The 13,550-nt window shown below is 39.3% G+C and overlaps 1 protein-coding gene across 2 annotated transcripts; it reads right to left on the bottom strand.

Annotated features, from left to right (window-relative positions):
* Positions 1–26: 26 nt before the first annotated feature.
* On the bottom strand, positions 27–6,560 carry LOC137120825 (ubiquitin carboxyl-terminal hydrolase 2-like). Of its 2 annotated transcripts, XM_067495966.1 has the most exons (7): positions 3,900–6,555; positions 3,100–3,297; positions 2,819–3,014; positions 2,510–2,722; positions 2,211–2,353; positions 1,254–1,389; positions 36–486 (listed from the first exon to the last, which is right to left on the bottom strand). In XM_067495966.1, the coding sequence occupies exons 1-7, from the start codon at positions 5,141–5,143 to the stop codon at positions 298–300; spliced, it is 2,319 nt and encodes a 772-aa protein (XP_067352067.1). In that variant the 5' UTR covers positions 5,144–6,555; the 3' UTR covers positions 36–297. The 2 variants fall into 2 exon arrangements, with proteins under 2 accessions (XP_067352068.1, XP_067352067.1); XM_067495967.1 differs by lacking the exon at positions 2,510–2,722 and having other exon boundaries at positions 27–486; positions 3,900–6,560.
* Positions 6,561–13,550: the final 6,990 nt, after the last annotated feature.

Raw genomic sequence — 13,550 nt, 5'->3', positions numbered from 1 at the left:
GTGATTGAAGCTCTGCACTTGTCCCTTTATTAAAACAAGACAACACAGTGGACGAACATTAAACACAAACATTTGGCCATAGTTGTAGCGCACAATTAGGCACTACACCTTTTATTCATTTGAAGTACAGGTATAGAGGAGCCAGCAGGAAAACAAAAACATGTGTTCCGAATGCAAGTCTGCTAATGAGTAGCATGTTTGATGAGAGTTTCAGTCCCTAATAATTAGGATCGCAGAGATGATAAGGGGCAATGGGTGTGACGTCTTCTGTTGGATCTGGCCTGTTAGTCTGGGAGCTCAAAGTCCACTAATTTTAGGCTTTTGGAAGGGCTTGCGGCTGTACAGCAGCAAGTAGGCATTTGGAGATTGCACTAGGTTGTCCTGTTCCTCCCTAACTGTGGAGTCATCAAAACAGTGCCAGGTCCTGGTCAAGGTGTTGTGGCACAGAGCTGTGTAGTGACCCATATTCAGGTGACCTATATGGTTCTAAAGAATGAGACGGATAATGTGTAAGAAAAATCCTTGGCAGTTTGTCAATTCATGCAAATATCCTGGTTTCATTTTAGCAAGTATGATAGTTTTTTGTGTTTTAACAATCCATCATCAGTAAATTCTTGTCCTGTTAAGGTTGGCAGGGGGGCTGGAGTCTATCCCTGCTGTCATAGCGCAGGAGTTGGGGACAGGTTGTCATCTCAGTTCCAACACAGAGAGACATACACAGACAAACAACCATTTACACCTATGGGCACTTTAGAGTAACCAATTAACCTAACATGTCTTTTGACTGTCCTTTCCTCTGAGAGGAAACCCGCACAAGCACAGGGACAACATAAGAACTCCACACAGAAAGGCAGCGCTAACCCCTTCACCACTGTGCTGCCCCCATATTAAAAACTCAAGACAGCACAACATTTATTTTCTAACACATCATCACTCTGCAAAACGTTCATTTGATGCATCAATTCATTGTCTTCATTTCACAAACACCATCCTAAAAATATAAATCTAAACTCATGTTGCTGGTGAACAGAAAAACTAAAATACTAGTGACAGATATTTATTTTATTGCTTTGTCCAAGTTACTTTTGGCCTGAGGTTATTACATCTGCCCACATTACAAAGGTACAATATCATAGTGAAACAAATTGTATAATTACATCTTACATCAAATTAAGGTATCAGCCATAATTTGCAAAAGCTGTTTAGCTAGTGGCCTTCCTAATCTATTATTAGATTAGAGTGGGTCTACTTACCACAACAGCATACAGGCAGTATGAAGAATATAAAGTGCTCTGGACTGAGCTGGATAGAAATGGGTTAAGGTCGAGCTTCATGGAGAACAAAACATTAGTCCTCAGTTTCACCTGGTTCTTCCCCTTACAACCAAACCTGCATAGGAGATCAAATCACATTGGTTTATGAAGCTGCTGTTAGTTCACAGGTAATATCTACATCAGCTCTCCAGTATCTACGGGGCATTTAGATATTGTAACTGAATAATGCATCATGAATTATAATGGACATCTGTTATTCAGAATTAATACATGCTCAAGGCACAGATGGTGTACTTGGACATTTAATGTCACTTTAACTCACAGCTACTGCTTCCAGTAAGTTTTATATTAGGATATTTATTTAATGTCTGTCTGTTAGTTTCCACTCAGCTGTACATTTTCCCCAGACATCTTTAATTTACCACATGGTTTCTGGCCTGTTTAATTCAATCAGTTTATCAAACTTGGCTTCTTCAGTTATTTTAAATATTGTTGATCCTTACATAGTTCCGTCTTTATTATTTATTACTTTTTACTTTTATTTACTTTTACTTTATTATTATTATTTATTTATTTGGAAATAAATAAAATTTAAAAAAAAGGTCAATATATAAATCCACTGGAGGTAAAGTAAAGAAGTATCCACTACATCCACAACATCCACTATTGTCTGCAAGGTCAAGAATTAACTTAAGTAATTAAACGTTCAGGCCAACATCGACTTAAGGTTACTAAATTAGTTTAAAAGAATGATTATTTGTTTATCTACATTTTTGTGCAAAGTTAATGTGTTTATAAAGTAATACATGAGGTTTTAGGTCCTATCAAAAGCTAGTAGGTGGACCCTTGGTTGAGATTATTCTTATTAGTGATGTTCCTAAATATTTCTTTATAAAAGAGTGCTACCACAACCGATGAGGTTATGTTTCTACCCACCGTTTTAGGTGTAACAATAAGATCTCAGGAGCCTTTTCCAAACAAGTAAGGACTGTGGTTTCTCTCCTTAGTCCACACACTGAACACAGCATCTGCTCTCCCCCGGTCAGGATTGTGTGCTCAAAAAAGAGTGACAAACAATCCTGTGCAACGTGGAGACAGAATGAAGGTAAAAAAAGCCCAGAACAATAAAACCAGGGCAATCTAATGTATATTTAAAATATCACAAGAATGCAGTCTAGGTGGCATTTATTGGCACAAAATTGTAGCTTCAATAGCCTGCAAATGTTCAAAAATACCTGAATGGAGCACTTGGTTCTTGTAGGAATTGGTAAAGATAGTACAGTGAAGGTCTGAGTGCTGTTTCCCTGGTGATCACAGTGCATGCAGAGGGTCATGTAGCTCAGCTGACCCTCAAAAAGATGTGAGACAACAGTGGACTCTCCTGCTGCAGTGGCACAGTTTCTATTCTGGTCTTGTTGTGTTGAAAAGTGCATGCTGTGCTTTGCAACCTTGTAAACACACAGACACACACAGATTTGCTCTTTCTGCACGTGTAGTAATTTCCCAGAGGTGAGGGACGTGCTGAGTAATAGAGGTCACTGCACCTTTTTTAGGTCATCATGTAGTGCGTTGAGAAGAGAGAGGAGGAGCTCTTGGGCATCTTGCTGGGAGTAGTTGTTGAACTGGGGCAGGATGGAGCACAGTACAGACCTTGCCTCCACGGGTGCGCAACTGGAGCTCCTTCCCAGCCACATCTCTTGCAACAGGCGAACAAACACCTCAGCCACGCGGCACTTTGACCTGCAGGAACATAAGTTAAGCTGATGAGAAAACAGGGCCGTCATTATTGAAGTGCGTCAGAACGAGAGACAGTAGGTGGTCCTACCTTGCTAGCTGTTGGCGGGTGTCTTTATTCAGGAGGTGCTCCACGAGGGGCACAGTGGAGCATAGACATTGTATCACAGCATTTAAGTAGCAGGAGTTGCCAGAGTTGTCCAAACCGCACACTCCTGGTATGTTCCACCCCAGCAGCCCCACAGCAGAGCTGCAGCCTCGTTTTTCATTTTCCATCACCTGACCATAGCTGATTTTGTTAGACCAGGAAGAGTAACAGCAGAGAAGGAATTGGAAATATCTCTTAGTTGCAGATAGTTTTTACACAGTTTTGAAAATTTAATACATTAAAACAACATTAAAAACCCCAAATACTGAATATCCTTGAACCCTGGACAGAGTAGTTGATTCAACAGCAATTTCATTTTCATGTGATTCAATTTTTAAATGTGTTAAAATGTTAAACATTTGTGGGCTCCACCATTTCAAGTGAAATTATTTAATTTTTTGGGTGTTTTAAATTATTGTAATTGGAAAGTACTGTGGATTGGCTGATCATGCAATTCAACTAATCTAAAGATTTGGAAAGCTCACTTTAGAACTGTAAACTATGAAGAATTAAATACCCATAAATGTGTTCTCTCCTCCACATTTCATTGTTTAATTTGAAATACAAGCTTTTCTGACCTTGATATAAATATCTTTGGAAATCAAATGCTTTCAAAGCTAAATCATTATCACTCGGTCACTGCTCTTGCCCGACCCTTTTTAAGTTTGTCGTACTTTTGAAACATGTACAATTGTGTAGGCTAACATTAGCTTAAATTAAAACACTAACACAGTTACACATACCTTTGCTTTGAGCGATTTGATAATCGTGTCTCTTGGTATGAGCTGCTATTCAGCCGTGGCAAAACAGGCACGGTGATGCTGCTGTCTGAGGTCAACTGAGAGGCCAGATTCCTGGTGAACTGTGTCAGGTGGACATGCCTGCCTGACCCCTGGCTCTGCCGAGAGTGGAGCACAAATGTATTGATGCAGATCACGTGTAATGCCACCCAAAGGCCTGGGAGAAACACGTCCTCCAATCCTTTCATTTCTGAGGAAAGAAACAGAGCTGGTCCGGTCCAGCCCCCCAGGTGTGCAACCGGGTGGGACAGTGAGTCCTCAGGAGTTTGTTGATGCTGATCTGGCATGGCAGGTGGAGATGATGATGTGGTTTCTGTGGATGGCTCCTCTACAGTTGGAGCAAAACAAATTTTTACCCCAAAGCCAGAGAAAATGTGTGCAAGGTTGCTGATCATCGAAGCCGAGGTGTCCAGCTGAACCAAGTGTGTGCAGCTGCAGAAAGGCCTCAACAGGTGTGTGACAACCTGCTCAACTACAGGTTTCCTACTTTGCTTCTGCAGCTGCTCTGGACAGTACAGATACATGTTGCAGATGAATCCAGAGCTTATGTCACAGAGGAGGGCAAGATAGAGAGAAGAAGGACCCTGCTGGTAGGAAAGTTGGTATTTCTTCACAGCCAGATTTGGACCAGGTGTGTATAAGGTCTGGTAGCGTCTGGTTAAGTGACCACAGAAAGCAGAGAGCGTGTCCAACTTGTCCCCTTCGTTGAGTCTGGTCAGAGACAGAAGGATAGTCTGGAAGCTGTTTCCCTTCAGGACACCCTGCCAGCCATCCAAATTTAGGGTCAGCTCAGAGCCAAAGCTGCTGTTGTCTCCTGTAGACAGACCGCTCTGTAGGACTATAGAGAACCATGTTAACACCTCAACATACTCCTCCTCTGAGAGTTCTGTGCTCTGCTCTCGGCTCTGGCTGTACGAGGGACGGGCAGCTCCTGCCTTCACACCAGCAGGTCTCCTGATCAGCTCCCGTACAGCCCCTCTGTCCAACACTTCGAGCAGGAGCTCTCTGGCTGTGTAGTAAACCTGGTAAGCGGGGATGCTCCTGGTGAAAGGCTTCACTTTTTTAGACCTGAAGATATTTGGTAAACAGAGGCTGATCCTCTGAGTATTTCCATGCGGCTCATCCACTAGGTGGCATTCCTCTGACATCCAGGTGCACTCTTTCACTGACAAAGCCTTGGCCTTCATCTTAGCCTCTCCACTTGCTCTTAGACAAAGCCATCTCAAAAAAGTGATGGCTTCTCTCACAGCAGAGACCTCTGATCTGAAACCATTGTGCCACGGCACGATACAAAACTCAAAAACATAATTCCAGTGTGTGCCAGAAATTCCTTTCTGTTGCCTGTTTATTTTGATGACAAAAGGAGAAGCAGCGCGGTGCAGTTTCTCGAGTCCTATAGGATGTCTGACACACTGTGTGTACTGTACATGTGTACATGCTTGTGAATGTGTTCATCTGCTCTCAGGTGAAAAACACTGTAACCCTCGTGAGAATCTGCTATTGAGGTAAATCACTGTAGCCAGCCAACTGTGTCTTGGCAACCTATGAACACAACACTCTGACCACAGTGCAGCCCTCATGACATGTTTTTGTCCTCTTGTAACTTCAGGGTTTGTAATGATATGAAGCAAACTGTTCAGAAGCAAAGGGGATCTCTATATGCTATCAGGTTGCTTCTTAGTGTGACTATCGGTCATCATCTGACGACTCAACACTCTTTCACACACTACGCTGTATGTTTCTCTGTAGAATAATTTAAGATAAAAAAAACTGTACAGCTGTTTTCCAAAATCGATAAAAAAAAATATCCACTCTCACTCTCAACCCTTGGGTCTTCATGGAGTTTAATGATTCCGCACAGTATCTTATCAGTCCTATACCTTTTTGTAATCTATTTTTCTGTACTCGCCAAATTTCTTGTTCTGCTCTCATCTCACTACTGTTTGTACATTTGGTCTACGTGTCCCAAGTCACACAGAGCTTGTAATGTGCCACTGATCCCACCCCACCCTACACCATTAGGGTATCATTACCAGCTGGTAGGAGCTGTTACTGCAGCAACAAGGAATTGAAGCCCCTGACTGGCTTGGCCAATGTAATGCATAGCCAAGCCAAAGCTATCACTGACAGGAATTGTACCGTGGTCTCTGCAGTACTCTGTATGAGGTTTTGTCGTGGTGTCACCTGTGCTCCAACATGCATTCTTCAGTTGCATGTAGATTGCACTGATCCCCTGATCTTTTTCCTTGATTTTTTTTGCACGTTTTCCCATTCTGACCCCTGTCCACCACAATTAAACCATTAAACCAGTCTGATCGATAAATGTATGTAAACTAATGAGTATAGGCACAGTGAAATAAATGGGTTTTCCAAAAGACATTTTTTGTTGCATGTGCGACCATACCTGTAATTCAACTTGCTTTTTATTAATATTAATCTGAATATGAACAGCAAAGTTAACTTTCTAACTATGCCACCACTTCTGATCTATTAACAAGATAATCCCAATTAACATGAGTAATAAAGTCCGCAGGAACAAATGTTGTTAAGTCCTTATTACTGTGATTGCTCAATTTGTAATCCTTACAATATACCACTAAGCCAGGTTCCACATCAACAGTAGCTATGGCCCCATCTTCTTTCTTCTCCAAAGAGATCAAGGTGCCAGTCGTGCAGGATGACGCTTGTAGAAGCTCAACACTGTAATCTCCCAGCTTTCCATGGAATATCCTCCAGTTATACAAACATTTTGAGGTTTATAATTTGAAATCCTCAGCATCCCTAAGCACTCATAGCAACTGGAAAACAGCACTGTATAATCAAAAGATTAACATTGTTTGTTCAGAAAATCTATGTTTACTCAGAATAATAGGCAGTGTGTCGATGATGGACTAAACCAAACCTGCACATATTTAGAATGAGATAAATAGGATAAAATAAGATAAGAATTTGTATTTTGCCAAATGCTGAAATTGGAAAGTAGGTTTAATAATTCTATGTGGATTAGTCTAGTACATTATCAATTATAAGCACACAAACCAATTCATCTAAAGTTGTAGAATGTGTTCCTCTGCTTTGCTGTGGATGCCACACATTCACTTGTCAATATTCGCTCTAAATTGCTGCTACTCTTAATCCAGAAGTGCAGATCCAGAGGTGCAGGGGGTCGTGGGTTTGAGTTTTCTGGTTTTTGGTATGTGTCAAAGACAGTGGGGTTGCTTCCTACACTGACTCAATATCAGTCCAACAAAAGAACTCTGGTAATTTCTTGCCAATATTTGCAGCCCACATTCTGTATTTTGACAAAAACATTTTTGTTTCTACAGATTTGATCCAACATTCACCATATGTGAACCAATTTATCTGTTTGAAGTCTTCATTATGCACAATTGTCATGTTCCAAGCTGTTTGGCTGTGTGCATATCTCTGGCAATGAAGACACAAATGAGAGGCAATTACTCATGATCAAAATGATAAAATTAATATTTTTTCACAACCATCCTGTTATGAACAGCAATGGATAATAGTTTACCTGATGTTTTACCATTAACTCAAATGCTACAAGGTGAGTACAAGGGTGATTAAAAGTGTCTCATATATAAAGCATATAATAATCTGACCCTTGGCCCTCATGATATGACTCTAAATCTATAAATGTCTGTCCTGCACAAACAGTAATGACCCCTTTGTCATAATTAAATGTTTCTATAATTATTGGCTGTGTGCTGCAGCACAAGGTGTCAAGATCATTTTCAAATTATGTTAATCTATTTATACTGAACAACACTTTCTCACCTTCCATTCTCTGAGGTTTCTGCACTTTGATGTCAGATCTTTTCATTTACACACAGAAAACATAATCTTGTGCGCTCAGGATGTGCTGTTTTATGAAGTGGCAATTTCATGTCGCCAGACAATAACAGTAAGAAAATACAGGTTCAGTCTTTAGTTAAACGTTTAGTCAATGTTTTGCAGTGTCTCTGACACTGTTTCAGCAACTGAGCTGTTTTTCCTTTTGATGACGTATTGGGAAAACATTTGTGATTGATAAGTCAGAAATGCTCAGAAAGCACATGCCAAAAAGCTGCATTTCCAAAAAGAAATGGGCATGTGAATGCTTCAGAGCTGGAAGGATTTTACCAAGCAAAGCTGAAAAATCTGAAACAAAGCAGTTGGCCTTAAAAACTTCAAAGGCAAATATGTGATGGCATTGATGATGTCATCAATGACGTCATTTTAAATGTACGAGTACAAAAATCTTAGTATAAACGATATTAAAAAGCAGTAAACATGCAATAATGTCCTTTATAACCAGAACGTCTTGAAGTTTCAACGTTTTTTCTAGCTGAAAGTATGCCGAAGTAGTTAGGTGCCAAACAATGTACGGAAGATGGAAGTTATAATAATAAAAATAATAATAATAATGTGAATGCTGTGAATGCTTGCAGTATAATAATTAATTTAACAATTAACTAATCAAACTTCAAATTGTATCCTAAAAAACATACAAATATCAGAGCTTTGGTAACTTTTCAGGAACATTGTTGGCAGACAACTTTTTGTAAACTGCTGTTCTGTGTGTGGAAATGACCCGCAACACCGATCCACACACTGGATTTCATTTCTAAAATGAAGCTTTGGCGTAAGTTCAGCAAGGAAGATCTCTCACTCAGTTGGTGACATCTACCCTTTAACTTCTTCCTTCCCACAGTGTCAAAATTCTCTTTCATTCTTTTCTGCCGTCACTGAATCTGGCACATGACCATCCACGTCATGTTGCTCAAACCAATCCTTCCGCAGACACTGTTGTTCAAATGCCACTCTGCTTCCGTCATTCTACCTTTCAGACCTAGGGCTGTATGAGCTGCCACCTTCCCACCCTGAAAGGTGATCCAGTCCGTTCAGCTGCGTCTAGGCCCTGGGGAGGGATTCTTCCTATTTCCTGCCTCACTAACCGTACTGTAGGTGCTCTGAGTCTGCATTCAACATCAGGATCGTATTGCCTTTCTCTCATTAGTTAGTAAAGGTTCTTATGGACACTCAATTGATCACTTATTACTGAAATGCAGATTTTACAGTTTCATCCCAGTTTCAGTTCTCTATGAAAAATGCTTAATACAAAGCTTAAGCAGTCTGAAGATACTCACTTGATCCATTGTCTGGCTCAGACAACTAGAGTACATTTTTGCAAAAAAATCACAGCGATCCCGTAATACCAGTACAATTAAGATTAATGATAAAAATTAATATTTTAAAAGCTGATTGCATGCTGTCTAAAGCTATATATATAGTAGTTGTCAAGTAAATGTAGAGGAGTAAAAAACATAAAGTAGCATCAAATGAAAGTACTCTAAGTGCCTTGAATAAGAGCACCTAAGCATTATTAAAGTACTTTATTAAAAGCAATTAACATGGTTTAATAATTTAAAATCTAAGGAAAGATCCAATAATAGAAAAATGTGTGTGAAGATGACATGTCAATTCTGATAACCTGCGGCGTTATTCTCACTAATAAACACATAGGTAGTTAGTGTATTTGCATCTTTGGTTGAAGTCCAATTTCATTCAGAAAGCGCAAGAATGCTGTTCACTTCCCAGCTCCCTGGTAGCTTTATGAATACACACAAACACTTTTATTATCTTTACCTCATTGCTGTTGTGCTCTGGTATGAGGATGTTCACTAATTTATGAGAAGTGCAAATGCATATGAATAAAAAGGCAAGTGAAACTGCATTTCTAATAATAACTGTAATGCCTAATGGGAATTCTGTTGAAATATACTGTATACACAGCTTTTGCCAGATAAGACACACACACCTGATTACAGAATACTTTGATATCCAGATATATTGCACAACAGTGGTCTTCCTGTACTTTTGTGTGATCTAAAATGTTTGTGTACATTTGACTGAAGCTGAACAGTGAAAATATCCATATCCTGAAAAAAGTTCAATTCTCTGTTTTGGAAAACAAAAGGAATTGTTATTGTGGTGTGAGTGCACACAGGCTTTCTTGTGAGCTGTACTTGGAAAACGGTCTGCAATGTGGAAAATGAGAACCGAACTGAAAGCCATCTTGTTTTTGTGTTTGTTTTTTGTCTGGTTCAGCCAAACACCTGCAGACCTGAGACTATTTACAGTGATTCCAGAAACTGTATGTTTATCCATTGCTTTAATGTAGTATACTTGGTATTTACATTTTTAATGATGTGAAATAATTCAATTCAGTCTACTTTATTTAGCTAGGATCATTCACTTCAATACTTTAGTAATGTTGTCCTGAAAATACATGACATATACATAGTAAAAAGTACACTAAACACTCATACACTAAACCAGTAACACACTTTGACCATATACACAATATAGTATTGAACCTAGTCACGATAGGCAGAAATAATAATGAGTTACAGGCCAGGACTGTGCCATATTGTCTTATCATATTGTATTGTATTGTAAATGAGTAATAATAAGTAATTCACCTTAAAAAAAACAACTATATACACAATAGCTATAAGAAGGAATTTCAGGAAGGTTTGGTGTGCAAAGCTTCCAAAGTAAAACTTTATTTCTCTAGGTTTCTTCTCACATTTCATGTGGGCAACCTGCATGATTGAGCAGAAAAGCTGATTTATGTGCAGTAATTTATCTTATTACAACATAATATTCCTTAGCATTCGATAATATATTCATAAACAAATAGCATTTTTGCAATTTGATCCATACAAAAGGAGACATAGATCATTATGGAAACAGCTAAACTGGATATCTCCATGTAATTATTGTGCTTCACCAGGAGCAGCTACTCTGTAAGCAACGGAAACACTGTGTTATGAATATTAATAATCTTTTAGTGTTATTACTGCGTTAGCCACTATTGTTTGTATCACATCAGCCCCAGAGTGCTCATGTCTGACTGAACACTAATTGCATTTTCCTCAAATTGATGACTCTCATCAAATTGTGAATGTTTGTTTTTACCTCAGCTTTAACCCGGTAATGGAATAATAGTCTGTGCAGTGACAGTGGACTTTCTAGTATTCAGGCTTAATGGTCAGGTTTAGTTTTTTCTACACCCATGTTAAAAAAAATAAATTTTCATTGAGAATGTGCTTGGTGTCAACATCTATCACGTTGATGCTACAACAGCTGTGAGGAGTTCCACTCCTGCCTTCAAGTTTCAGAGTGACCCGTTTGTGTTTCCCCATACTGTGTAGCCTTGCTGAGCCGCACTGGAGGGTCAGTAACAAAAAGAATTCGATACTAGCAACACCTGTGTGATTGCTCTGACAGAATCTGATGAAGCCTTATATTACCTTTTGATAAACATCAAGTTGCATTGCATAGACAGAAGATTATATTTTGTTCCCCATCTCCTACAATAGAGAATATACATATTGCAATGAGTGTGATTTTACGGTTTTTAAGTTACTATTTTCTCATATTGGAGGACTAATATATTACTAAGATGCAACTCTCCCATTGAAGGTGTATACTGCTTCAAAGCAGCCCAAAATGGTACTTTGCCTAAAATCAGGGTTCAGGACGGTCTTTATAGTTAAAGCTTTTAAACTGCAGAGCCCTCGGAGCTAATGTCTATTTATAAAGGCACTTTGTGTTCTAACTTTAGTGTCCAGTGCTCTGCACAACTTTGGTCTGATTATGGACTCACATTCTGACACTGAGGAGCCATAATGAGCAGCCTCAACTTGTAGCAGATAACTAACCGAGGCTTCGACTTTGTGTCTGCTCAGCAGGTCATCACATTTATGTAAGTTACTTCAGCACAGGTGGAGCTTCTGTATGCGGTTCCTGTTCTTTAGTGGAATCTGTAACTCTGAGTTTTAAGTAGCTTTCCAGGAAAGAGAATAGCATTCCTGGAATTACGAGACAATGTGTTAAGCTACGGTCAGCTGATGGGTGGGGAGTTGAGCTGCTTATCCTAGTATTGTTGTATTTCTTTTTTAACCCACCACCACCTGAAAAGACCAGGACCTGGGGAGGACCACAAAGAAAAGCCATAAATAACAGACATGTAGGAGAGAACAAAAAGAGAAAAAGCTGCAGAAAAATATGAGACAAGCAAGGGAAGAAAGTCATGTGGATAGACATGAAAGGTGTTGGGAGTGGGAACAGTGCAGTGATATTTATATTAAAGAATATCACAAGACAATTCTAATAGTACTTTACCGACATGTTAGTTCTAAGGAGAATCACCTTTGCCTTTAAACCCTTGGAGTACACAGATAATCACTATAGCTGATGACTCCATTGTTACTAACAAAGCAGAAAAACAGCACATAGCTGGATCAAGTTTTCCCACAAGGAAGTAGCAGCAGTAAAAACACTAAGCCCAGCTGTAGCTGATTATGGTTAGAAAACAAGCTCCAACCATTTTCCCTTCCTGTAAGGTTTGTTCAAATAACAGCACAAGCTCTGGTCTGGTCAGGTGAATGAACTATGTGCGTTTTAAACCAGTTCTCAGCCTGTTAAATACACAGTTGTTTAAATGAACCAATCAGAGAAGATGCAGAATATTTAATGAAACTCTATTACGTTTTGGTACAGAAGCATTTCAGTACAACCAAGGTGCAGAAAACCCAGTTAGTAAGATGCTTCACTGATCAAAAAGGCACAGACAGAAACAAACTTTCAGACTATTTTATTACTCTATGTGTATAAGTAACTTTTAGAATAGCAATGTTTACATCATACTCTAGCTGTAATGTACAATTGTAGTACAGTTAAAGATCAAAATTTGGTCACCCTATAGAAGACACCACTGTGGCAAAGAAAAAGATCCCTTTACACTCCATGTTATGTGATCTTAACATTTTGGCCCCATACACCACGTGGTAAAACATCCCAAGTTCATCCACAACATTAATACCACGTGATGATTTTATTGTAGAGCACAGGGGTCAGAAATCACAATAAAGTCCATCATAGTTTTCTGCATGAGGCTGTGTGTGTGTATAGCTGCCGACCAGTCAGAGTGTCAACGCTTAATACAACCATCAGGTAGATTTAAAGTAATCACTGCTTTTCCTTTAACCAAGATTCTAAAATGTAAAAAACAATTACCTCACTTAAATCCCCATACTGTCAGGCTACAGGACTTATTTCCACACAATCTGATGTCAGTCACGTTCTTGCTCTCTTATGCAATTAAAATTGCAAAGCTTTGAAATGCGTAAATGCTGCCTGTTGTGGAAAGTGAGATGGAATCTTTCTTCTCAAGGTTTAAGGCAAAATGTTACAGTTAAAACTAAGAAAATGTACATTTTAAATGCAAACCTGCTCGTTTCTTTGCAGTGTTTTATAGCCGAAAGCAGGTGTCTGTACACCCGGTTGACAGCTCTGGAACATGGTAGTCTAAGCCAGAGCTACATTTAGCTGGTGACTCAAAGCTTTCGCCCCCAGCTCTTGAGGTGTAATTTAGTCCGCCTACTTGAGACATTAAAAGTAAAGGCTAGAGGTGGCAGCACTGGAGTCAGCACATCTTCAACAAGGATCTTGTTGCTGTGCTGTCATAAAACATTCAAGTTACAAAAAGATCATTTAACAGAGAGAAATCCTCCACTAGAAATAAGG

Source organism: Channa argus, chromosome 2 (assembly GCF_033026475.1).
Source record: "Channa argus isolate prfri chromosome 2, Channa argus male v1.0, whole genome shotgun sequence".
NCBI classification, from domain to species: Eukaryota; Metazoa; Chordata; class Actinopteri; order Anabantiformes; family Channidae; genus Channa; species Channa argus.
The sequence above is the reverse complement of the archived record's forward strand: the minus strand, read 5'-3'. Positions and strand labels throughout refer to the sequence as shown.